Source organism: Pangasianodon hypophthalmus, chromosome 4 (assembly GCF_027358585.1).
Source record: "Pangasianodon hypophthalmus isolate fPanHyp1 chromosome 4, fPanHyp1.pri, whole genome shotgun sequence".
NCBI lineage: Eukaryota > Metazoa > Chordata > Actinopteri > Siluriformes > Pangasiidae > Pangasianodon > Pangasianodon hypophthalmus.
The window spans coordinates 8,984,818-9,011,632 of record NC_069713.1 but is presented as its reverse complement, the minus strand read 5'-3'; the positions used below and the strand labels follow the sequence as shown (position 1 = coordinate 9,011,632).

Sequence of the window (26,815 nt, the reverse complement as noted above, 5' to 3'; positions counted from 1 at the left end):
TTGATTTTATTTTATTTTTTATAGCAATCCTGTTATTTACTCCTCAGAATCAACAAGAGCAGATTTCCATGACAGAATAATAAGAATCATAGGTTTACTGTTTTTTTTTGTTTTTTTTTATCCCATCAACTCTTTTTCTATTCCTCAGTACGGTATCCAGAAGTCATGATGCAATTAAAAAAAAAAAAAAAACTGAATTTCCGTATATATTCATTTTCTCTCTTCACTCCTAATTACAGCCAGGTCCAACAATCTGTTTTTAATTAATTCAGTTAACTATTTTTTTAAATCACATAAAATGTCTGAATAAATACATACATAAACACGTCTTTAAAAATGTATTAGTAATTTAAAAAAATACAAAATTACATCATTATTGACTAATAAAAGTAAAGGTTTCTTCTTATTGATTAAACCAGTAGACAATACACAACAGATAGTGTTATTCATTAGGAAATGACCATAATTACTATTAAATAGTCAAGATTTTGAGCAGCCTATGTTTTAACATTTTTGTTTAAAAGACCTTATTTTTAATTCTCTAAAATTTGAAAATGTAATTAAATTGAGGAATATTAATTATTAAATATTTACTGAAATAAGAAATGTTAGAAATGACTATTTTATTGGAACACTCTAGCTGTAATCTAATGGGAAAACTTTATCGTTCTAATTAGACACTTGAGGCTCGCCACATATCTATGTTTCACAGTTAACACTGTCTTTGAGTCTTTTATCAGTAGGCTTGGGGGTTTTACCCTCCAAATGCAACCCTGCCTGTAATAAAGCACTCATTTACAGTCGCGTTAGGATCAGAGAGCGAGCGGTTAATAGGATGTAGCTTTACTTATTTAATTGCTGTATCATTTCATTTGGTCTGTGGCAATGATAGTGATTATGTACAGAATAAAACACTTGGAAGGGTGTGTACCGTTACTGTTATTGGAAAATAATTAGCGACGGAGTGGTGTGATGTGGCCTGACACCAACTGGAGTTACTATTAACAGCTTAAAATTGATGTTTTTTTTTGTTTTTTTTGAAGTGATTTATTCCTCCTACACCACATCAGTTCACCAATGTTAACAATTTTTATTTGATTAAAGAATAACTTGTCATAATTTTAATTAATTTGTAGATATATTTAACGTTATGGAATGTCCATGAAACAAGTTAGCTCCTGTTATCACTTATGTTATAGCAGATGTAAACAGTCGTTCCCTCACTAGCCTCTATTTTTTTCTCTCTCTTGAAGTTAATAAGACAAAAAAAAAAAACGCAGCTGGTCATGTGACTGAGAAACTGCAATGCGTAATCTCCTCTGTCCTGAAGACTTTAACATGGTGGAAAACCACATTTAAAAGTTACAGCTTCATTTACTGCACAATTTGGAAAAATGAAAAAATATTATAATCTGGAATAATAAAATGTTGAATATTTTAGTATCAACTTCATAAAATTTGTTTGACAACCAATGAAGCAATGAAATAAAAACAGTTTGACTACTGCTTATATATGGCTGATTTGTCTGGATGTTTGTTGGATGTTAGTTAAAGCTACTTCAATCTTGCGCATATTAGTTCCCTTTAAAAAGGTCATTTTTGTGAAAAACATGTCATAAATTGAATTGTGATGCAATGAAAAAAATCATTATTTAAATTAAGGGCAGAATTTCCACTTAAGTAAAATAAGCAAGTTTTTAAACAAAAAGTAAATAGGTAAATAACAGTAGTTTTATGTTAAATAGAAATATGTACATAATTTATTGGAGTAACATGATGATTATGTCACTATGTAAAAGCTACATAAGGCAATAATCAGTTTATAGAGTGTGAGATACTATCAGAAATCTCACCATATCTACAATCAGTTATATTTTTCCTGGCTGCTGCCTTTTCTCTTCAGCCTCCTTCCTTTTTTTTCCTCCTTCCTCTCCCTCTGTGTGTGTGCATGTGTGTGTACGTGTTTTCTTTGAGCTCTCCGATCCCCAACACAGTTCCACACACTCAGAACTGGCAGCGATGGACTGCAGAATCTGTTGCTAGGTAAGAAAAAAAAAGCAGAAAAAAAAGTGACGCATCATTGTGGAAACAAGAAATGCTACTCTCTTACCAAGTTAGCGAATTTGGTGAGAAATTGTGTATAGGCATGACGCATCAGTCAGGGCCGAGCACTCGTGATGCATGGAGCCGTGTATTTCACTCCACTAATGGCCTCAGCCTTTCATTTTTACACTGCGGCGTGAAAATGCATCTCATAAATTACAGCAGCGGAACAGGCACGGCTGAAAGCAGGGCCAAGTCGGTGTGGTGCATTTATTATTTATTTTAGGAGGTTATGGCTCTATCATTATTTCTCGTAGTGCAAAACTGATACACAAAGCACTCAGCCCACCAATGCCATCTGCCGTTTCCATTTCCGTGACTCTGCTCAGGCTGGGGGAAAAAAAAAAAAAAACTTTCCTGAATGGCTCCATTGTTTGAAGAAATGCTCTTCAGCTCATTTATTCCAGTCTGATGTTGTTTTGGAGCCATTAACATATTAATTAGCAGCTAATGGACTTAATTAGGCTACTTTGTAATTAAACAGTGAAGAACTGATGAGGCGAAATATTTGATGAAATGTTGGAGGAAGTGTAATTTCTTTCTTAGTTTGTGTTTTTTTCCCCCCTCCTCAACCCTCAAGCCAGTGTTCACTATTTCTGAGAATATGTGGAATGATGTACATTCTGGTACAAACAAGAGGAAAAAAAGAAATTGTCACATTTATTTTGATATCAAGAGTTGATTTTACATCAGCGTCTGACAATGGGCTCCTACAAAAAAAACAAAAAAACAAAACAAAACAAAAAAAAACCAAAAAAATAAAAACATGATTATTAACAGTATTTTACTCTCGCATACACTTTCATTCCATCTTTATTATTATTATTATTATTATTATTACTATTATTATTATTTCATAATATTCCATACTTCATCTAATAAATTATTTAGTGTCAAATGCTGAGATATGTTTCTTAAACCATCGTGTTGACACACGAGAAAAAAAAAAAAAAAAAAAAAACACAAAATCAAACAAAAAAATCCTTATCCCTGGCAAATACTGCCACCAAAATAAATTACACACAAGTCCAATTCACTCCCAATTTGTGCAAGACGTAGCTTTTTTTAAGGTTGAAAACGAGGGAAAGGCTTCTTCCCCCCGCACACTTTTGTTGGCAAAAAAAATGACTTTTACAATCGAAAATCCGTAACCGATGAAGGCAAACGCACTGCTCACAAGTGGAAGTGTGAATATGGGCTTCTGTTCATGTTCTCAAAGCTTCTACAACAGACAAAGTGTAAGAAGATTTCACACACAAAAAATGTGCAACCCCCTTCCCTAAAATGTCCTCTTTGAAATGTCACTTATGGTTGCCATAATATTTTTTTTAATCATCATTTTCTTTTTCTATTTTTTTATTCTTTTTTCCACTTGTGGTACAGCAAAATATATTTTCTTTAGCCGTCATTCTTATAAGAGTTACATGTGCAATAGAGAAAATATAAGGCCTGAGTCAGGAGTAGTGGTTCTTTTTTTTTTGTTTGTTTTCTTTCTTTGCCTTTCTTTCGTTTTTCCTGTAAAGTCCGTGTCAGGAGTTGTGCGACGCCATCTGTGGGGTCGCGTTTCTGTCCAGCATCTTTGCATCAAAAACCCCGGGACACTTGAGAAGTTCTACAAAACGCCATTGGCATGTTAATGTTCATTATGTTGTTGTTGATACAGTACAGTATATCATACAAAATGGTGGCCAGTGCGTGGACAACGCCAGCCTCCTCACAAACACTTTTGCTCGTCAAGCAGCCTGCGTGCTTTTCCCACCTCGGCCCGAACAGTTTAAACCACAGATGGCTTGAAACTTGTAAAAAAACAACTAAATGGCAAAAAACAAAGCGCATCTGTGAGTCTTTTGGAGAAAAGTCACTGCACCTACTGAAAGAAGGAAACGGAAACAGATCGTGGGCTCAGAGGCTGGTGATGAGCTGCATTTGCCCGTCTTTAGGGGTCTCACCGTCTGGAGGTTGACACTCGTTATCCTCAAACCCGTGCCCGCTGCAGCTCTCACTGATGTGGTAGTACGAGGCGGGTTGGACGCTGTCCCCTATGCTTTTGTGGCATGGTTCGTCCGTCTCGCTGTGCCCGGACGATGAAAGAGGGCACTCGTCCTCTCCATCATGCGGGCACAGAGACGGAGACGAGTCTCTGAGTTCAGGCATGCTCGTATACACAGAGTCCCTGTTATCAAGCGAGGCCATGGTTTCGTTCTGCCCCGCCCCGTCTACCTCTTTCTGCTCCTCCCCGTCCTCCAGATCATGTCGGTGCCTGGCAGGTTGGCGCGATGCCTGCTTGGCGCTGTACAGGAGCGAATGAGTCCGCTGAGGAAGCAGAGGCGCCTCCAGGACCTCGCGGTGGTGCGGCTGGAGAAGGAGTTCCAGCGCCGGGTGGTTGGCGTCGTTGCCGTCGTCCTCACTCCTGCCTCCGACGCCTCCCATCCCAGCGTGGCGGCCCGGTGGGCATCGGTCCGGGTCGGGCGGTTGCTCGGAGTCGTCCTGGCACCGCGGATGCCCACGTGGCCGCAAGTTATTGTGCACCAGCTCGGAGATGATCATCTTCTCGAAGGCGGCGTCGTCTATTGAGTAGCTGCTGTTGAAGTTGCCGTTGAGGGGCAGCGTGTCCATGGCACTGACATCACGGCTGTTCGTCCGAGAGTGCTGGCCTGAAATAACACACACAAGCACACTCAGGAACAGAAAAGCACTCAAAGACGCTCAAGCAAAGAAAGCATAGCAAACAGTTAATATATTAGCAGCAAACAAATTCAAATTTAAGTTACTGTTAAGGACATAGGGAACTTTTTCCCTCCCCATTCTATCCCATGCCTCAAGTCTCTTATTATTATCCCTACAGTAATATTCTAAATATTACTGCCATTTTATGTCCTTAACAGTAGTTCAATGGAAAAAATAAAATGACAAGCAGCCACTAAACCATTAAAATGCACACACATAATGCACATAGTCACACATAAAAGCAAGCTGCCACTGTAAATGAATATCAAGTGCAAAACAAGTGCCAAAGGCGGCAAACAGGCAAAATGTTCATGAACCGTCTTAAAAAAAAAAGGAAAAAAAATGTAAGCGTGGTCAATGACGCACACACACAGCCATCTGCAGAAAACTGAGCCTATGGATGCCAGTCAGTCCTGACCACAGACACACACACACACACACAAATACACACACACACACACACACACACAAACACACAGGCAGGCAGGCGTGCAGGCGGGCGAGGTGCAAGGACTCACTTTGCCACCACTCACATTATGTGTGTCTGCTCAGGCTAGCTGGCCTGAGAACTGCCGACGTGCCAAAAGAAAAGTGAAACAACGGCGTTTTTTAAAAAATCGCAGCAATGATAAACAAGTGAGAAACAGCAAAAAAGAAAGCTTTCAAACTCTACGGCTCTGAATTCAGTCCATCCTCTCAACTAGAGAATATATATATATATGTATACTGTATTATATTATATTATATTATATTACATTATATGCAAATTATGTAGATAACATTATAAATGAAACACAGAAAATATGTTTTAGTTTATTTTTCTGTTGTTATTTTTCTCCTGGGTTGAGACGAAGCTTCCTAAATTATCTCATGTTTTTTTTTCTTCCCCCCACCATTAAACATTTTAAGGCAATTCCAAAATGTAATCACTGTGTTTTTGTATCTGTAATAAAAATTGTTAATTTTTTTCCAGCAAATAAACTACTGTTACCTATTTTGAATGTTTTAAAAAAAAAGGTAATTTTGGCACATAAATTGAGTTTCTCCAATCATTCTGTGATAAAAAATATATTTTCCGGATAAATGATGCAAATCCGAAATACAAATAACAGATTCAAATCTAAATAATTCATTCCCCCTGTGCATCATAATAAATGATCTGAGATGAGGATGATCAATAAAACACATGTGGATGCATATGGAGCCGCGTCGCGCAGCCCCTTTCATTGCTGTAATTATGACTTCCTTCATTGCTCATCACTTAGTTCATCTAATTAACGAGCGGCCGCGCCGGATGACTGAATTCAGGATATGGAGTGTGTAAGGGTACAGCAGCAAGCATTCACAGCATCTCTCTCTAAAGCCCTCGGCGTACGTCTAATGGAGGCGACCTTCAAGCTTAAAAGCTTGCATAATCTACTTCAGGTTTGTTTTGACTTCTGTATCTGATCTCTCTAATACCGTAAATTATTTTTGCCGGTTTCCTTTGCAGTAGCTTCAGCTCAGAGCGTTCAGTTTTCAGCTGTTTCGGTGTTGTAGCTCTCCCCATCACAAGGGTGAAGGCCAACATGTACTTCCTGTGAGACATGTAAAGCCAGCCAACTGCATCTTTTCAAACTGCTGCTCATGCTGCATCACAGGGCGGTGTAACACACTCAGAGAAAAGTGCCATCTGCCCTCTTCTGCATACATGAGCTCAGAGATTCCCACGATTGGCTAGCATCGCTGTGATTGACAGGAGAGAAAGTAACACCACCCCTCCCACCCAGAGAGCACGGCCAATTACGCTCTCTTGGAGTCCCGGTCAAAAAAGGCTGTGGCAACATTGGGGCTCAAACTCGTGATCTCCTGATGATGCGGCGAACACGTTTCTGTTGCATCCAGAAATGCTTTTTAATGCTAATTTTAATGATCATTATCTTTAGGACCAATTCTGGACGTTTTATCAATCCAGTGAAATTCCTGATGCTCATATAAAAGCCTTTCTTCGCTTGTTCGCTTCCTCAAATACATCGTATTGTTTGTCAAAGCCACCAGAATGTCGCCGCTCTAAGATGTACGCCGAGGGCTTACCGGCTTCTTTTCTAGTCTGGGTGGGTGTTTAAACATCTCATCAAATCATAATTACTAAGCAGGGAAAAAAATCACAAAATGAATCCAAAACGGTCTCAATCACATTTATAACTCAGGATCAATTAAGAAAGCAAATGTACGATAGAAAGCAATGTAAGAAAGCAATGTGTAGGAGGAAAATAAGAACAGGAAATAGGACAGGATGGAAGAGAACTGAAAGAAGTAAAAGATATTTTAAGAGTCACATTAATGATTTGATTCCTTTGAAGCATTTCATATTTGCGATGTATTTGATTCAGTGCTCTGGAAATATCGCGCATTCTACAGTGTGGATATTTCAAGGTACACAAATAAGCCTGCATTGTAATACTTAATTAACGCTTTCATAATGATGAATTAATATAATCACTTATCCTTAGCTCATCAGGAAATAATGAAGCATATACATTAACAGCCAAGTGAGTCGTATGCAGTCTGATCAGGCATTAATAATGGTAATAGTTAAAGACGACCTCATTCTGTTAATTAATATCATGGCTTGCAGTATTAATAAAGATAATTAATATTATTTTTGTGCACCACTAACAAGTGATCTAAATCAAATGTTATAATATAGAAGTGGTGACGATCTCACGTGAGGTTCATCCACTGTAGGACTCGGTTGGTGTTAAGACCTAACTTCAGGTTGTGTGTATATCGTGGTGAAATTTAAACAATGTATTATAAACCGTTAGAAATGTTTCATACCACAGACAAAAAATGTTAATATGTATATTTCATTATATTGTATTTATAATATATCATGTGTTACACACCAGTTAGTTCCGGTCCGCTAATTTGATTGGTCGAGCGGCGTTCCAAGAGTGCCTATATTTCCTATAACTGCACTGGGAATTTTTACTGTGTGTATCACTCTGCTCGTCTGTGTTCTCCATGTAAAATTCCACTTCCTAGTTCAAAAGCGTTACTATATTAGTGTTAGCGATATCATCAGCGAACATGTCAAATGATCCATTTGACTTAAAATATGAAAGCTCGTCAGATGAAGCTGAAAAGCAAGAAGGGATTCAGATGTTACCGGAAACACGTTTAACGGGAATGTACAAATCAATGTGATCTAGCTAGCCAGCTAGCCCATGTGCTATAAAGCGAGTATGGCTTCTTCGGGATCTATTTCCAATAGCGGAGCAAAAATATACAGAATATTTGGAAACACTGTATCTGAAATGTCACTTACTCTGTTTATTAATTTCTTGTTTATAGAACTTCCGTATAAAAGCAATATTGCACTCGCAATCGTGTGGTTATACTGAATATTGGTGTGAGCATGATTACCTATTGCACTCGCCCTGCAGCTTCGTGCCTAAGGCCGAATCATGGCCACGCCAATGTATAACTGCAGTATAACCACACTCTTGCTTGTGCGATATTGCTTAATTAGGGTTTAATTTAGATTTGGGGGGTGCTGGGAAACAAAAATACACTCGGAGAAAGAACTAGGTGCTAGGATTTGAGATTTCTTGCTCTTAAACAGTCCAGCAAAGCTATAGTCACTTAGTCGTATTATTGCTAATAACGAAATTCCATTTGCGTGATAATAGAAGTCTAATTAAAAGTTTGATTCATTATTTATGCATACGCCTCAAAAAATTTAAAAAGAGCGATATTTCCACAAATGATCCATTCATTCCTGAAAAGACGGCCAGGAAAAGAGATTCATATGCTGGATTAACTGCTGCTCCATTTCACGTCTAGCACAGGATACGACTCAAGTCCCTCTAATTTGAATAGAAATGGGGGCGAGATTGCAGCAAATAGAAAGGAGGCGGAAAAAAAATTATTGGTGTTGTAGTGTGACATGCAGTAGTGGAGATAAGAAACGTCTCTCTTGTTGACGCGGAGAAGAAACCGAAACCAGACATCAAACGAGTTTAGCTGAAGGAGAGGGAGCGGGAGAGGGAGAGGGAGAGGGAAGGAAGAAGGCGGCGATGCAAAAAACAATTTAAAAAAAAAAAAGGATAACGGTGAAGCATTGCTATTGCCAGGATTTCTTGCGTTTTGTTTATGCATGTGCAATCTTTGGAATCCAGCCAGGTATTGTGCACAGGGTGTGACTATCAGATGTGGACAGAAGTCCATAAGGCTATATCAGCATTTCACTCTATTCAGGCACTGCATCAAAGCCAGCGCTGCAGAATTCTCCTACAGATGCTTTCAGGACCTGCGCCATTCCTTTTTTCCCTTTGCTTCACTCATCCCCCTCTCCTCGCCCTTCACGCTCTTAATAAAATGGAAGGCAAAGCATGAAGGCCAGGCGACTTATTCCAAGGCCACGGTGTTCTCATTGTTCAGCCGCTGCACGCCTCAGATTTACAGCGAAGCGATTGACATATCCATATAGGCCTTCATCAGAGAAGGCGTCGGAGTAGAGTAAAGCCCCGAGACGTGGATGTAATGCCAACGTGCTGCATCAGCTCCTTCCTTTCTCTTCCGCCCACCTTTTCTCCTTCTCTTCCGTTCGATTAACAGAGCAGCGGCGGCACTCACCCACATTTCCTCGAAGCAACCCTCTTCGACGTTTTTTAACCACTCTGGTATTAAACAACCAGCGAATGTTCACCAAAGCATGAAATATGTTGTACAATTCTGTAATGTCATTCTCCGAATCCTCTAAGTGTTTAAGCGTGATGAGATGGCTCGCAGCCTTTCATTCAATTTTGCCTCAATGGCGCTTATTTATTTTAGAGCCTTCAGTCGAGAAGGCCTGAAATAACGTGCAAGCAATGTAATAAATTTCACAGATGTAACAAGAAGCTCAACTATATTTAATAAAAATTGTTCCGGGATTAGTGCCGAACTCTTGCCACCTGCTAGTTTCTTTGATATCGCAACCTTCGACGTTTCTCCGAACTCGTTGAAATTGCTCGCACCTCATACCGAGTGCTTGAAGATTATTATTCATTTCCTCTTTGTCCTCAGTGGTGTAAAGAATTCGCCTACATCCGTCTGACATCTCTGTTTTCTACTAACTACAGGATCCCAGGGGACTGTTTTCCTCCATGAGATTTTAACCAGAGTTTGTGTTCTTTATATTGGAAAACTTATCTAGTATGTATCAGGATGCAAGCTATAGAGCAATACCGTGAAGTGAGAACTCTTAAAAATGGACTGTTCTGTGGAATTTTTTTATGAGGCACATTTAGATGTAGTGGGAATCCAGAAAGCTAGGATCTTATTCAGGAACCGAAGCAACCAAGACCAATCTTAGATCCAAGAAACCTTTCTAAGTATTACAGACCAGGAACTAATGGGGTGGAGCTTAACATACAAAAAGGCATTGATTGGTCAAACTTCACAAGATGACAAATCCTATAATAATAATAATAATAATAATTAAAAAAAGTGTTTCCGATGGGCGAAGTAGAGGTTTTAGACATTGCTGTTTTTATCTTTACATAAAACAACACAACTGCAGTCTCTTCCTTGTTAGTGTTTGCTTTACTTTTGTTGTACGACGCTTTACGTTTGTTGTACGATGCTTTTATACTTTTGTTGTAAAATGACGTTTTTGGTTGTTTAACACGACAACTGCTTCTGATGGAAATGCAAAGCTGTCATTAGGAGAGGTTTTGGCAATCTTTGCTTCCTCAAAAGACCCTCAAATTTTGGTGTAATAGTGAATTTCCATATTGACTTCAACACAAGACATATGTACATATATAATATATTAGTTAACTATAACAACAATAAACTAATTAATTTTATGGCACAACGTTATAGAATTCTTTAATCTATTTGGTCAGAATGTGTTGATTCATTTTCTATCACAGTTCTCATAGTCGTGTCGACTACAAGGCAAATCACGGGTTTGTATTAATGCACTCGCTCTAATATAGTATGTTATTGTTTCTCTAACTTGTTTAGCTCCACATAATTTACAGCTAATAATAAACAATTTTTAAAAACCTTTGTTATTTAGCAAATATAAATGTATAATTGTTTATATTGTGAAGTGTTTTGTAAGGAGATGTTTATTTAACATTTATGGAAGGAGTCTCCAGTGTCAGCATTTTGTAAAAGTCAAGGGAAAGTTTTCAAGTTTCTGGTTTTACTGTAACATAACGACGTGCGTTTTCGGTCTTATTAACTTCAAGAGTACAAAAGAGAGACGCTGGTGAGGGAGTAACTATAAATGGATAAAAAGTAGAATGTGTTGCTCATTAATTAATATCATAATTGTTAGCAAATTGGCATCTTCAAGACACGCTGTTATAGGAAAATGATCAACTTTGAGGTGGAAACAGCATCACATCACAGCTTTGTTGATTATTTTCCCATAACAGCACAGCCTGGAGTGCTTTTCTTTTTTTTTTAACACCATGAGTTATAATGTACAATCTGGTGTAGAAGCCAGTGACTGCAATTATAACTTGCATTTCTAACCAAACAATGGAAACTTCTTCCTCTGTGGTCTGAGTAATGACTGATGGGAATGGACTGATGCGAATAAAAAAAACGGAGCCAGGTGAAGCCAGGCTTGAATGTTGGTGGTCCTCCAAGTAAGCAAGTCGTCCTTGATACTGGCGCACGGAGGATTTGGAAGACACCAGCGACAGCTACGTGCTCTAGTTAGAACACAAACAGGCAGATTGGAGCAGAGCCACAGACGCTGGTGTGAGATGAGAGAGCAGTTCTCAGCATGCACATCCCACTCCTGTGATAGACACGCACAAGTCCTACACTCTGTATGCAGAGGCAGAGACGGAGCAGGACGAGGCCGTCAGTGTCCATCACCTTACTGCTCCTGCTCTACATGAATTATTTTATCGTGTTCATTATCTATTTATAGCCACTCTCCATGTTCTAATGTGTGTGTGTATTTTCCGGAGTGTGCATTACAGAGAGAGATGACTGACAGCAGCTGCCATTTAGGAGTCTGAATATTTCATTACAGGCAGAGAAATGTGAGAGAAAATTCACAGGTTATGTGTTTATGTGTTGCAGTTTTCACCCAAGTGATGATTAACCACATCTCTATTCATGGCAAGTGACAAACTGTGAAATGCCTTATAAAATACCTGCAGGTCCTATTATTAATACTGCTGTTGTTGTTGTTGCTGTTGTTATCCATCCATCCATCTATATATTTTCTATTATTATTATTATTATTGTTGTTGTTGTTGTTTTCTATCTATCTATCCATCCATCCATCCATCCATCCATTCGTCTGTCCATCCATCCTTCCATACATCTAATTATCTATTATTATTATTATTATTATTATTATTATTTTGTTGTTGTTATCTATCCATCCATCCATCCATCCATCCATCCTTCCAGTCATTCTATCTATCTATCTATCTATCTATCTATCTATCTATCTATCTATCTATCTATCTATCTATCCGTTCGTCTGTCCGTCCATCCTTCTATCCATCCATCTATACATCTAATTATCTATTATTATTATTATTATTATTATTATTATTGTTGTTGTTGTTGTTATCTATCCATCCATCCATCCATCCATCCATCCATCCATCCATCTATCTATCTATTATTATTATTATTATTATTGTGGTTGTTGTTACTATTTTTTATCTATCTATCTATCTATCTATCTATCTATCCATCATTTATTTATTTATCTATTTATTTAGATTATCTATTATTATTGTTGATTTTTTTAAATATTATTTTGTATTGCATGTCTTTTAAGGACGTGCCTGTCTGCAATCTAAACAGAAAGAGCTGAGAGGAGTGTTCTTAATTATACGTATGCAACAAACCGGATGCGGAGGAACGCTCCGAACATAATCGCTATCTGTCAGGCCTCACTAAAATCCATCCTCTCTGCATGACCTCCTTTATCCCCCTCCCACTCGTTTATTTTTTCCCTCTCTTTCTTTCCATCATTTCATCAAGAAATGCTGCCAGATGCAACTGTCAGGCTCTGGCCGATGTAACGTTTGATGCTGGCGAGACGGCGCCAGTTAAAGCTGTTTGTTCTTGTTTTGTTTTGATGGAAGGCTGAGTCAGATGCAGAAAACATGAAGCGAGTGTCCATCACGCCGGTCCCGGCGTGTCCTCGGGAATGAAGCAAGGTGGCAAGAGTGAAATTTGCACTCCATCTGTGTGCATTAGCACTGCGTGTCAACGAACTCCGACTGGACGGAGTGATGCAACCGTGCTTGCTGTTAGAAAGGTGGTCATAATAATTTAGCTTGAAAATTTGATCTGAAATTTTGGATTGAAAATTAAGAAACAACAAGGATCAAACCCAAAAAAAAACTAACAAGCAAAAGGAGGATGAAGAGTGAAAAGCAAAATGACTTCAATGCTGTTCAAGAAATTAAAAACAAAACAAAACAAACAAAAAAAAACAGTTTCCCCATAAAGTAAAAGGCCACAAAAACCCACCTAGACCTTTTTCTTCCCCCTATACACACACACACACACACACACACACAGAGCTTGACAGATTTTCTGTGAGGAAACAGGAGGGCATGAGGCACCTGGTGAGTGGAAGACAGGCGGAGAAGGTGTGTTGCACACAATGGTTTCGGCGAGGAGGTTATTATAGGGGTTGTTAGTGTCGTGTGCTCGAAGGAGGGGGTTAGTTAGGAGATAGTTGCCAGTCATCCCTGCAGGGGAAAAAAAAACAGAAGGAAGGAAGGAAAATGAGAAAGGTGGGAAGAGGAGAAAAAGAGAAGGATTTATCATAGTTAGCAATAAAATGTGCCCACCCACGCGCTCGCTTTTTCAAACAGGATTAATAGCAATTCTGAAGTGGTTTCCTCTGAACATCTAATTATACAGCGGAATTATATTTAGTCTACCTGGAATAAAACAACAGACTATACAAAGCGCACACACACACACACACACACACACACACACACACACACTGCAACTCTATTCTACACAGTACTGCTGCTGAGTTCCTCGAATCTGATTGGTCAGAAGGTGCTGATTCATTTTCTATAAGAAAATGTAAAGTTTTTCACTGTAAGGTAAATCACAGGTTTCTATTATTGCACTCGTTCTACTACGTTATCATTTCTATAGTAACAACCCAGTCAGTGGGAGTTGTATGCCCGACGCTTTAAATAAATAAATTAAAAAATAAAAATAAAAATTAAAAACGTTGATATGGTGAACATTTTCTTTAAGTAGATGTTTATTTAACATTTATGGAAGGAGTCTCCAGTGTCAGTGCTTTGTAACAAAAAAAAACAAAAAAAAAAAAAACGAACAACCGGTTTGTTTATAGCTGCTATAACGAAAATGATCTTGATAAAATGATGCGGCGCAAGAGATTATTGTAAAATAATCAACTTCGTAGGAGTAGCAATACAGTAAGTCCGCTTCACGTTGTTGATGTTGATTATTTTCTTCCAACAGCACACCCCCAAGTGTTTTATTCTTTACATATTTAGCCTATTAACCTTCATAAACTAACTAGCTAGCTAGCTGGTTCAGACTTTTTTCTTACACAGCTACATTTCTGACCCAACGCACCATCCACATTTATAAGTATGGATTATATTTATACTATTATAATATTTATAAGTATGAATTATTGTTTATAAGTGTTAATAGGTTGATGCCCAGGTTTTAAGATTTTTAATAAGATCTTCTTAGTTAGATCTTTTCCCACTTCTAAGCAAAATTGTGGTTAAAAACCTCTCAAATATATTCAGTTTCATGTAAATATTTCATTTATCAGCAATTTTGGAAAACTTTTTTGGTGGATTACTCTAAAAGAAATAAGATTTTATTTTACGGCTGTGTTTATAGAACATTTATAACATATGCATAAATGTTTTATAAAGCAATGCTGGTTGTATTCTGTGGTAGTAGTTGCGAGTCCAAGAAGTAAATTCAGCATGCTATCAGAATAAAATGATTTTCGATATGGTCTCTTTACCCTATTTGGTGGTTGTAGCTGAAAAAAATCCTGCATTAATGAAATCAATGGGCTTTTCTGGCACAGCGGATGGAAGAAAGAACGAGACAAATAACTGCCGTCAGTATGAAATGTGGTTCTGCGCTTCGGGTCAACAGCTGAACCTTTCTACCAAGTCTGACGGCTCTACCTTGAACTGGACGAGTATCAAAATCAATGTGCTTCTTCTGTGAGATGATAGAACGCTGAATGAAGGAACAGATGGATGAGAGCTGCCAGCTTGAATTGCAGTTGGGTCAGCATGTGCTTTGGGTCAACAGTTGAATCTTTGTACCGAGTCTGACGGATCCGGTTTAAAAAAAAAAAAAAAGATCTTCAATGAGCAAAATCTATGGGTTTTTTATGACAGGGTGGTGAGATGAAAAGAAAGGATTGTAGGATTAGAGACGGATATGGAGTCGTGCCATCACATTTGGTGGTTGTAGAAAGACATTTTAAGGAGTTTCTATGATATGATGGAGAGTTGGATAGACAAAGTGGCTTTGGGCTTTTGGATAGCAGTTGTGATGGCTTGAGGTTGAAAATGCAGCATTGGTTCTGTGAGATGATTAGAACAAAATAAATTGCGTCTTCTCCTTATTGTTATGCCGTTTTTGTTTTTTTTTTGTAATACTTTCATTTCTAGCATTGCAATTCGCATCCTAAATTCCAAAAAGCATACTTACATTTAGATGATCTTAAATTGCACACTTTTAAAATAGGTTCAATCTAGAACCATAATGAGAGTTCTTTAGGTTGGCCTAATAGGGAGGTAAGCAAAGAACCCTTAAAGAACCCTGTTTTCTAAGAATGGAGAGACAGCATTCATTATGTATGGAATAAAACACTTGGGGTGTGTCGTTATAGGAAAATAATCAGTGTAGTACAGTATGATGAGATCTGTTGTAAAGCTGAGTTTCTTTCACCACTCCAAAGTTGATTATTTTCCAAATCCAGCATGTCCTGAATTGTTTATTCCTCTTTTGCTACAGCAAGTTGCCCACCATTAGAGTTTTTTATTTATCAGAGAAGACACATTGTACTTTTTATCAGTTTATAGTTATGTGGAACATCCACTTTGTTTATAGTAGCTATAAACAGTCATTTTTTTTATATTCCTAGCCAAAAAAAATGCACCTTGTTACTTAGAAACCCAAAAACGCAAAGTCCTGAAGACTTTCCCATGGTGGAAAACCTAACGGAACAGCTTTAACTCTGAATGTTACAAACCACTGACACTGGAGACTCCTTCCAAAAATGTCAAATGAACATCCTCTTAAAGAAAACATCACTATCAATCAATAATTTATGTTTTTCTTTGTTAAATAAGAACAAGTTTCTGAAATCTGTTTCCTATTAGGCGTGGGAATGAGCTGTTACTATAGAAACAATAACGTATTTGAATGTGTGTTAATATAAACCTGTGATTTGAATTACGGCAGGAATTACCGTCAGAGCTGCGGGTAAACAAGATGAATCAACACCTTCTGACCAATCAGAATTGAGAATCCAACAGTGGTACAAAGCTGAATAATGGGGCGGGGTCAAAACTTTAAGATATTGTGCTTTAGTCAGACAGAACCTTATAATTCTTATAATGTCTCAATTTAACAATGATCTTCGTGCTACAATGTTTTTTTTGGGGAAACTCGGGGGAAAGTATTCTTTACTGCACAGTTAAAATTAACATAAATGCAAGTGGATGGAAACTGCACTGTTTCTCTTCACACCCTCAAGCTCCAGAAGTTTATTCTTCACACACCATCACGACTGCAGGAACTTTTTACTTTATAAAAAAAAAAAAAAAGAAATGGTCCGGCCAACTTTTCTTGTTATCTCAGACAGTGTCGTACCTGACGAAGCATTTTAAGGAGTTTGTCTCAGACGCTACACTCCACAGTAAGTGTGGGGGTGGGGAGGAAGTGGGAGAGGGTCGTCTAAAGTTTAACGTCATCGTCTCATCTGCAACACTCTTACTCGCTCTAAATAACTGATCAGTCTTTTTTTTTTTTTTTTAAATGTGGAACTGGACCTTGTTTGAGCCGGGGGAATGAAAGCAGCGATTTTAAACATCTGACAGATGTGATTAAAAAAAATAAAAATACAATTTAAAAAAACCCTCTGTCTTTTGTTGATGTGTTTGAGCCTTTTATGCCTTCTGGCATGTATTCACATTGTTATGTCTGCAGGTAAAATAAAAAACCCAAACATTTTCAGCATTTTCTGCTCGAAAATCTTAACAAGGAGTACTGTTCGTCTACATCCATAAGAGTAAACGCTACATGAAACACTAGATGGACATGCGGAAATAGGTGTTTTTTGGTCAAAAGAAAAAAAAACCCTGAATTTTAGGATGGAAAACTTTACAATCCAGATAACAAAAATCACACGTAGTCATCATGTTAATAATGATCATTAATGTTGTATCATTAGAACATTGCTGGAACATGAATCACTGATCATGCCTGCGATGTCTGTGCAGTTTAGTTGATAAAAGTTCATTGCCTTTTATACAAGAGACTCTACAAGCGTTCACGCTGGCAAGTGCCAAAGCGACAGGTAATTCTATGTAAGTGCGTGAGATACAGTTGTGATTGATCAGCAAAACAGCAACAATCAACATCTGACCTGAGATTTTATTCATTCTGTGCAAATTAAGTATGATGTATGATTCAAACGATCGGCTCCAGTGAATTCTTTGGACTAATCCTATGGCTCGGGTTGTCTGTTATTCCTCAAGACCTCTACTTTAGTTCCTACTAGTGTTTAAATCCAATTCAACCGCATTTGGTGCTCAGAAATGAAAGAAAAGTCTCAATATTCATTCATTCATCTTCAGTTAATCCTGGTCAGGGGTGCAGTGGATCTGGAGTCTATCTGTTACTACCCCAAAGGGTAACATTTTCATTATTCATAGCTAACGTTTACAGCTAACGTTGCAAAAAGTTAGCTCCTGTTATCACTGAAGTTGTAACAAGTATCATCAGCATCTCCTTTTCTACTCTCTTAAAGCTGATGAAACAAACAAAAAAAACGCAGCTTGTCATTTTACCAAGAAACCACAATGTGTAAACTCCTACGAAGCACCGTGACTGTTACAAAGTGCTGACACTCGAGACTCCTTCTGTAAATGTTACATAAATGTCTCCTAACAAAAAATGTCACCACATCAACGATTATATCTTTTCTTTATTAAACAGCACGCCTTAAAATTTGTTTATTGTTAGTCTTAGATTATGTTGCGCGTCTGCCATACAAGTCTCTGTATATGAGCTGTTACTATAGCCATAACATAAAACCATAACATTTTAACACTTTTGTTCATCCTACAGCCAAAACTGCTGTCCTAGCTGTGCTGTTATACAATTAATGCACCTTCCGACCAATCAGGTTTGAGAATTCAACTGCGCTGTGGAATAACTAGAATTAATGCACCTTGTGACCAGTAAAATTTGAAAATTTAATCATTCTGAGGTATAAATTTTACAGTATAATGGTATACACTACAGCTACTACCACCTAATATCAAAATTAAAAAAAAAGACAGACAGGCCACGCCCATAAGAGTCAACAATCAATCATGAGTGCCTTGTTACTTGCTAGTGTGAACGCAGTGTGAAGTTTCAAACACAAACTTTTATTCAACTAACAAAAACAAAAGCGCATCCGAGTTATCAAACGTTCCTGTTTCGCTTGTCTTTTAGAGCAGTAGAGCGCTCACCTTGGTTCAGTGTCGAGGTGCTGTTGATGTCTCCGGAGATGAAAGAAGACTCGGACTGCTTCCTCACCGTGTCGTTCCACATCCGCCTGATACGACTCTGTGACACACATGCACACACAGACACACTCTATTAGCTACTAGCACTTGCAGCATGTTAAAAACCAGCACTAATTAACAAGCAGCAGAAGGTAACAACGATCATTATGCTCTTCGGCAAGCAACCTCGTGCCCTCCGGGAACAAAACCGAGAACACAAAGAAATACCAAAAAAATAAATAAATAAATAATAAAAATCATGTTCATATTTATGGCTGAGATGTTATTCAGATGTTATTAAAATCGGAGGTAAGGCGTAATTGCTAGGAGCACTACTTCATGGAAAAGCAATATATGTTTATAGCGTCATTACAGGCCTAGCGCCACAAGACGTGTAAAAATGTGAACCATGCTGGGGTCTATTTAGCAAAATCCAGGGTTGGTTAGAAACTCTATTACGCCGGGTTTGTACAATGACATGGCTGCTAATTGACGCTGGTAAGAACACTACAGGTGTGAAGAAGCGTCACGCTGATGACACCGATATTCTAACAGCGACAAAGGGTATGATTCGCTAAGAGCTCCATTAAGGCTAGTTAATCTGCTTGCGAGGGAAAATAAATCCCGCGTGCAATTGATTTCCCGTTTGTTGGCAAAACCTACTAACCACAATTAGTCACAAAGAATCTCATTTAAGAGACTGATTAGGTCCGCACCGGATGAGAAATTAACTTCTGCAAAATACGGGTTTTTACTCATGCGGGTGGATTAAATGAAGAGGCGCGTTCCTGATACTTTAGTGGGAAGAGCATAATGTGGCACTTTCCCTTCAAGACTAATTACTTAGTGGTGTTAATAAACAAGCGATACATGTGAACCTAGGCACAAAAAGATAGTCGTGACTCGAAATGTCTGAAAAAGATCGTAAGCAGATATGGTGTTTATTTTGTTTTGTTTGTTTGTTTCTCGTCATTCCCTGAGGAATGTAAGAAAATCCATTATCTGTGCTTTTCTTCCACTACGATTTGTATCTCGGCAAGTCTTAAAATCTCAGAAAGCATTTATTAAATCAGGCGCAAAAACTCTCTTGCAGGCCCAAAGGCGCAAAATCACTTATCACAACGAAAACTGCTGGCTTTTTTTTTATGTGCAAAAACATCCATTTTTGTCAGAACAACAACATTAAAAGCATGATGGCGGCCAGGTCACTGATGGAGAAGTGAAAAGATGAGAGAGTGTTAAGTGCTTTACCTGAGTAGCGGAGGAGTATCGGGCCGTGGAGCGAGACGTGGACGTTTTGCCCACGCTGTGAGAGCTGTCCGGAGGCAGAGCGCCGCAGCACTGAGACTGACGGAAACACTTCCCGTATTCTTTACGCACCTGCGGGAACGCAAAAACGTCACGTCACCAATTAATGCTGTTAGAAGGAAATTTCCACGTCATACGATTAGCACAGAATAAAACACTTCAGGGTGTGCTGTTAGAGGAAAATAATCAGTGAGGCACAATGTGAAGCGGAGTCACTGTTACCATCCTCAAGCTGATTATTTACCAATAACAGCATGTCCCGAAGTGTTTTATTCCTCTTATACCACAGCTGTACTTTTTATCCTTTTATAGTTACATCTAGTATTGCCATGCATATGAACGCACTCCCCGAAGTGTTTTATTCCTTATACCACAGCTGTACTTTTTATCCATTTATAGTTACATCTAGTATTGCCATGCATATGAAGGCACTCCCCGAAGTGTTTTATTCCTTTTATACCACAGCAGTACTTTTTATCCATTTATCGTTACATTTAATATTGTCCAATGTCATTCTGTCATGTTCCTATGCAAAAAGAAAGAAATCCTATAAAGCCACTCCCTGTAGGGTGTTATTCCTCTTATACCACAGCTGTACTTTTTATCCATTTATAGTTACATTTAGTATTGTTATGCCTATGAAGGCACTCTCCAAAGTGTTTTATTCCTCTTATACCACAGCTGTACTTTTTATCCATTTATAGTTACATTTAATATTGCCATGCATATGAAGGCACTCTCCAAAGTGTTTTATTCCTCTTATACCACAGCAGTACTTTTTATCCATTTATAGTTACATTTAAAATTGTCATGCCTACGAACGCACTCCCCGAAGTGTTTTATTCCTCTTATACCACAGCAGTACTTTTTATCCATTTATAGTTACATTTAATATTGTCCAATGTCATTCCCTCTGTTCCTATGCAAAAAGAAAGAAATCCTATAAAGCCACTCCCTGAAGGGTGTTATTCCTCTTATACCACAGCTGTACTTTTTATCCATTTATAGTTACATTTAGTATTGTTATGCCTATGAAGGCACTCTCCAAAGTGTTTTATTCCTCTTATACCACAGCTGTACTTTTTATCCAAATACAGTTACATTTAGTGTTGTCGTATCTAGGATGACACTCTCTGGAGTGTCTGTAAGATTAACTTACTGACTGTTACAAAGTGCTGACACTGGAGACTCCTTCCATAAACAATGAATAAACATCAACTAACAGAAAACATCTAGTTATTATTAGTCTGTGAATGAGTTGTTACTATAGAAACGCACATTAGCATAAACCTGTGATTTGAATTACAGCATTTTACAACTATTGTCAAAGCTGCTGTTACAGACAATTAATCCACCTTCTGACCAATCAGATGTGAGAATTCAGCAGTGCTGTGGTATAAATATAGATAACTCCACACAATCATCACAGCGGTCAATAACACAGACAGAGCTCTGAATATTGCTAGTATTTTGTATATAGTGTGTTTTTTTTTTTTGTAGAACTGACACAATCAGTGCCTGACAAACCCTTTTGTCTATCGAAGACATTTGCTTATCGAGTGCGTTCTTTTAGGCAGCCGCACAATCTCAGCATCAGAAAGACTCATTTCACCCTCGAGAGGCTCCAGCTAATGGAGCAGACAGGCAAGTGCTTGTTTTGACACCACTGATGAATTGAAACATTAAACACAGGAAAGGATAACTCGGAATAAAGTTCCCCTGCAGCCACATCTCCACCAGTTTACACACCACCGCCGGCGAGACGGCAGCTGTAGTAATGTCAAGATTCATTTAATTACACACCGCCTATTAAGTATATATCAAGGTTTCGGCCCGATAAATACACAGGTGAACCTGGAACTGTCTTTAAAAGTATAAGCACACCCACACTGTGGAAGTTTTTGAATCATTATACGTGAGCGAGTTGCTAATAGTCCCCAGAGGCACATGAGGCTAATGTTATTTCCCCAATCACGACAGCTAATCAGGAGGCATAAGCTCATGTGATTGCTGCTTAATTAAATTACACAAACAAACAATGAAATCAGAAAGCAGCACCGTGGACCAAAGAGATCGTTCCACGACGTTTTCAGGTCTGCTTTCTGTAAAACAGGAGCAGACAGAGAGGCCCAGTTTCCTTTAACTATAGCCAAGGGAGCAGTGAATGCGTCTTTACCTTCTTCTGGAGGAGACAGTGGAAGATGAAGATGAACATCCCTTGCAGCGTGTTGAAGACGGTGAAGAGGTAGGCCATGACGATGGACGTATCGTTGAGGAAGAACAAGCCGAACGACCAGGTGAGGCCGAGCAGACAGAGCAACGCAAACGCTCCCAGCACCCACGACCTGCAGGCACGGTAAACAAAAGAAAGTCATTATATCCTAAGCCCTGCTTCTGCCTTTCAAAAAAAAATGAGGATCAATATAAGTTTTTATTTTTGCCATCAATGATATAATGCGTTACTCAACACTACTAGTTTTGTGTTGAGATACTGATAGAGTTTCCGATTTTAGCCCTCGCACACTCGCATCACGACTGATTCCCATTCATTTATTCCGAAATAAAACAAACCTACTCTCTTTACTCCAGTACGTGTGCTTTTCTTCACATTTTATGAGTACAATACAACAGCTAAATGGCACAAGAGCACGCATAAATAAATAATCCAGACACAAATCTGCAAGACTCAGCGATTTGTCATAAAAAATGATTACTGAACAAAATGTAATGACTTCTTACGTTTATTAGAATTTAATACGGTACAGAAACATGAATAAAACAAATCTGCTGGACTTGAATGAATGTCAGAATAGAAATGTATCGCTCAAAAGTCTGACATTTCATAAAATGTCATTAAAATTATAATGCAATAATTCCGAATGCAAAATGCGACCATTTACTACATGTATAAAAATTTCAATAAAACCTCTCCTTGCACTACAAGGTGTGACAATATGAATAAAAATAAAAAATTCTCCTCGCCTTGGAACTGGATGCCAGAGCAGAAGTTTAGATAAGCGTCCGTAAATAATAAGGACACAAATTTGCTCAGAACTCACCTATATATGTGGACGTCACAAAAATCATTATATTTAATAATTTAGAAAGCAAAATGTGATGTATATGGTGGGAAATTATTCATCTTAAGCACTTTCTCATTCATCTTAAATCACATATACTCTGAATTATTGAGTAACTACACGTGCTGGACGTTTAAGGGGTTAAAATTTAATCGAGTATTATATGAAAATCACTGCAAACACTATACGATGTGACAATATGTATAAAATATTCACCAAGATTTAAAAATTTATGTCAGAATAGAAATTTATCAGCATGAATTCCCACTGGGGAATTGACATTAATCCTATAAGCATTCGTTTTTTCTTCATATTTTATTATCGCAACTCAGAAATGTGTGCATAGGCATAATGATCATAAAGACAAAGACAAAATAGAACAATTTAATACATTTCTGAAAACTGAGTATTTAATGAAAATATTATATAATATGACAATATTATTTTTGTAATTTTTTAAAAATCCATATTGCATTAATGCAATCCAACAGTTATGTATATAAATTTGCCATGAACTTATTTATAGCTCAGAAAGCAACATTTTAATAGATTTATTAGAATTTAATAGCTTTATAATGAAAAAAAGACCTCACTCCGCCCACTATAAGTGTATTACTATACAAATATAAAATTCATCTGGACTTATAAATGGATGGAAATTTACTAGCATGAATTCTCACAAGAAAAATGAACCTCAGCTGCTTCCCTCCACATTTTGTAAATTTCAGACATGTCATGTTAAAAATTATCACCAAATAAGTAACCATTTAGAAAGCAACATGTCACAATTTACTGCAATTTTTTAGGATTTATTAGCATTAGAACTAAAACTCAGTGCAAACACTTCGAGCTATGACGACACCAATGTAAAATTCACCTGGATGTCAGAATAAAAATATATCCGCAAGAAATTCCCAGTGGAAAAATTTACATTAGTCCTGTAAGCCTCTTCTTCCCACAATTTATTAGTGAAATCCAACTGTTAAATGGCTTGTAAAGGTTCATAAATTACGCATGAGCAATCTAAAAAAAAAATACATAAATCGTTTAATTTAATAGTGAATAAGAAAGGAATGATGTCATAAAAATCACTAGCAGCCATCTAATATTTTAGAAATACAAAATATGCTACATTCACATTTAACAGCTGTTAAAAGAACAAGGTATAAAAATAAAAAAATATGAATAAATAAGTTAAAAAAAAAATTCCCCTGGCTTTGAGTATAAATGTCAGAATGGAAATTTATCAGCATGAATTCCCACCACAAAAAAAAAAAAAAAAAAAAACCTGGCGCTGCTCCTGTATGCATGTTTTTTTTTTTCTTCATATTTTAATAGTGCAGAACAACAGCTAAATGCCACGTGAAAGCCCATAAATAACTCAGACACAAATCCGCTCGGGCTCAGAAATTTGATAAGAATGCCCACTGAGCTGCGCTGCTCGATGACAGTATTTCACTCGGCTCTGGCGGGGTCTTGAGAGAGAGTACACGCTGCGCAGCCGACCGTGCCCCCACCCCAACCAATCCTCCACCCTGAGACATTCCGGGAACTCTTTGTATAGATCGAATGACACGTTTGCTAGACAGGATGGCCGGTGGCCTGCTACAGCAACATGACATGAGGGGGAATTTTTCTTTTTCCCATCTCCTGTTACACACCTCATGACGAGTCGGAGAGCAGTTATGACCACTTGTCCTGTAAAAACGTCTCAATTTTAACGCACACCACCACTGTGACAGTCTGAAAATATGTTCGCACTTCTCAAGGACAGTGTTTACAAGAGGCCAAGCTCACGCCACGACACGGCCGGCGAACAACTTAACTGTGCTGCACAAAAGGTTAATGGTTTTCCTAATTACATCCATAAACTCAAATGAGCCCCTTCGGAACGTTTAACGCAAGGCTACGCTGGGATGCGACCTTCACCCCGTCCTTGAACTTTAACCTGAAACTTTGTCCAGCGTACGTTTTGATGCAAATTGCACGTCAGTTTGTGTAAAACGAATCCGTGTTAGTCATTATCACTCTGTAATTCCAATTATGGATGGTTTGAGATAAAGTGTGACCACGCAGGCAAAAGCAATTAAGACGGCGAAGCGGACAAAATGGAAATAAAAATCACGGGCTGACGCGTCTTTGTAAAATAAATGGAGCGGCGTGAATGTAAAAACAACAATCTTACCTGATGCTCTCCAGGCGGCTGGAGTCGGGCTTCACCGAGGTGGAGTGCTTCACCATCTTGTACATGGTCACGACCAGGAAGGCCAGATTGAGCTGTCAAAACATTAAGAACACGGTAAGTGGACCACACAGCGGCGTTCCTTCATTTCCTGGAATCCACAATGGCGTTTAATCATCCCGATGACATGTTTATCATGAGTTACAGACCCATTTTTATATTCGTGTTTTCTCAGGCGAGAGTCTGAGGTCAGAGCACCACCGGGTCCCACCTGGGATTTGAACTCACAACCCTATGATTTGGGTTCTATTAGTTCAGCTATTGGAGCGTGGTTTGCTAAAAAAGGTTTATGTTGGCTGTAACGTGTTACGTACGTCCTGAGACCAAAAAGCTTTCGATAACTCATTTCGGTTGCTCGCTGCGGTGTCAAAGTGCTACGATGGATCACATCTGCTGGAAAGCCCCAAAAAATTTAATCACGCTTCATAAAAATGGAAGACGAGAACTTCCCTTTCCATAAGCAGCGATCGAATGTCTTAACAGGATCCCGTGTGTTTGAAATGTTCATAAACTCTTAATATGATTAATGGAACAGGGGTCCAAGTCTTAAATCCAGGGCTGATGCGCAGTATTGTTTTATCGTACAGTACGTAATGGGATCCATGGATACACCTTAACACCATCAACCCCCCCTCTTTTCCCAGTTTTCCTGGCCGACAGCTAGAAAAGATTGCTGGTAGTTCCCAGGAATTATTGTCTGCAGTGCTACCAGTTAGTCTTAATTTGAAGTACATGAACTGTTCAAGATGGAGTGTTTCACAGACGCCTCACCAGGCTGCTGTAAGTCACAACCGTGAGCCGTCAAGGAAATCGCTGGGCTGCCAAGAACTTGTGTTTTTCTTTTTCACCGCCCAGAATATGGGAATGTCGAGTGAGTCCAAGTTTAAAGCTTAATGGAGGCAGCGAGACGCACTAAATCAGCAGCACCAATTAAAAAGCAAGCGTCTTCGACGAAAACGGATGAAGTGAATAGAGTTTTTCGAGACTAAAGAAATCAACAACTAAAAAAAACAACCAAATAAACAAAAAGAAATTTACGTAAAAATCTAAGAAAGTGTCAAAATAGTAAATATAATACTGTCACAAAGAAAGAAAGAAAGAAATCAAGCAAATAAACAGAATGAAATCTCTAAAGTTTAAGAAATAAGTGTGAACAGGAAGGAAGTGTGGAGTTAACCGAGTTGTCATGGCGTCTTGTAGTGAACTACTTTCTCCCCAAAAGAGAACAAAATCAATATCCTGATCTAAATGTTATTAAAACGCTTACTGTTCATAATCTGCCCATCTAATTCTCCTGCCATAAAGTACGTAGAGGGAAAAAAAAACCCTCTCGCTAACAGCACATCCATTTTCATGGCAGCAGATGGAATAGACTATAATTAAAACAAGGGGGTTATCGGAAATAATATCACAGCAGCCCAAAGTTATGAAAGCGGCTCGGCGCAGAACAATCTGGAGCTGATCTGCAACATCAATACCCGTCTGCTTTTTGGAACGGGCTCAAAGAAGAAAAAAAAAAAACCCAGGCTCAGCAAATGGAGTCTGGAGCAAACAAGGAGAGTGTGCTGGAACAGAAA

General features: G+C 38.3%; 1 protein-coding gene across 8 annotated transcripts in view; it reads right to left on the bottom strand.

Annotated features, from left to right (window-relative positions):
- Window positions 1-2,742: 2,742 nt before the first annotated feature.
- The window catches only part of LOC113526595 (adhesion G protein-coupled receptor L2-like), a 125,632-nt gene continuing 101,559 nt past the window's right edge, over window positions 2,743-26,815 (bottom strand). For 2 of the 8 annotated variants that reach the window (XM_026913781.3, XM_053233782.1), the window contains 6 exons: window positions 25,182-25,273; window positions 22,093-22,261; window positions 19,860-19,988; window positions 18,573-18,669; window positions 13,419-13,547; window positions 2,743-4,757 (listed from right to left, as the gene is read on the bottom strand). In XM_026913781.3, coding sequence (XP_026769582.3) covers window positions 4,006-4,757; window positions 13,419-13,547; window positions 18,573-18,669; window positions 19,860-19,988; window positions 22,093-22,261; window positions 25,182-25,273 — 1,368 coding nt within the window. In that variant the 3' untranslated portion in view covers window positions 2,743-4,005. Of the gene's footprint in view, window positions 4,758-5,348; window positions 5,400-13,418; window positions 13,548-18,572; window positions 18,670-19,859; window positions 19,989-22,092; window positions 22,262-25,181; window positions 25,274-26,815 lie in introns of all 8 variants that reach the window. The other 6 variants (XM_053233783.1, XM_053233784.1, XM_053233786.1 and 3 more) reach the window with 5 other exon arrangements.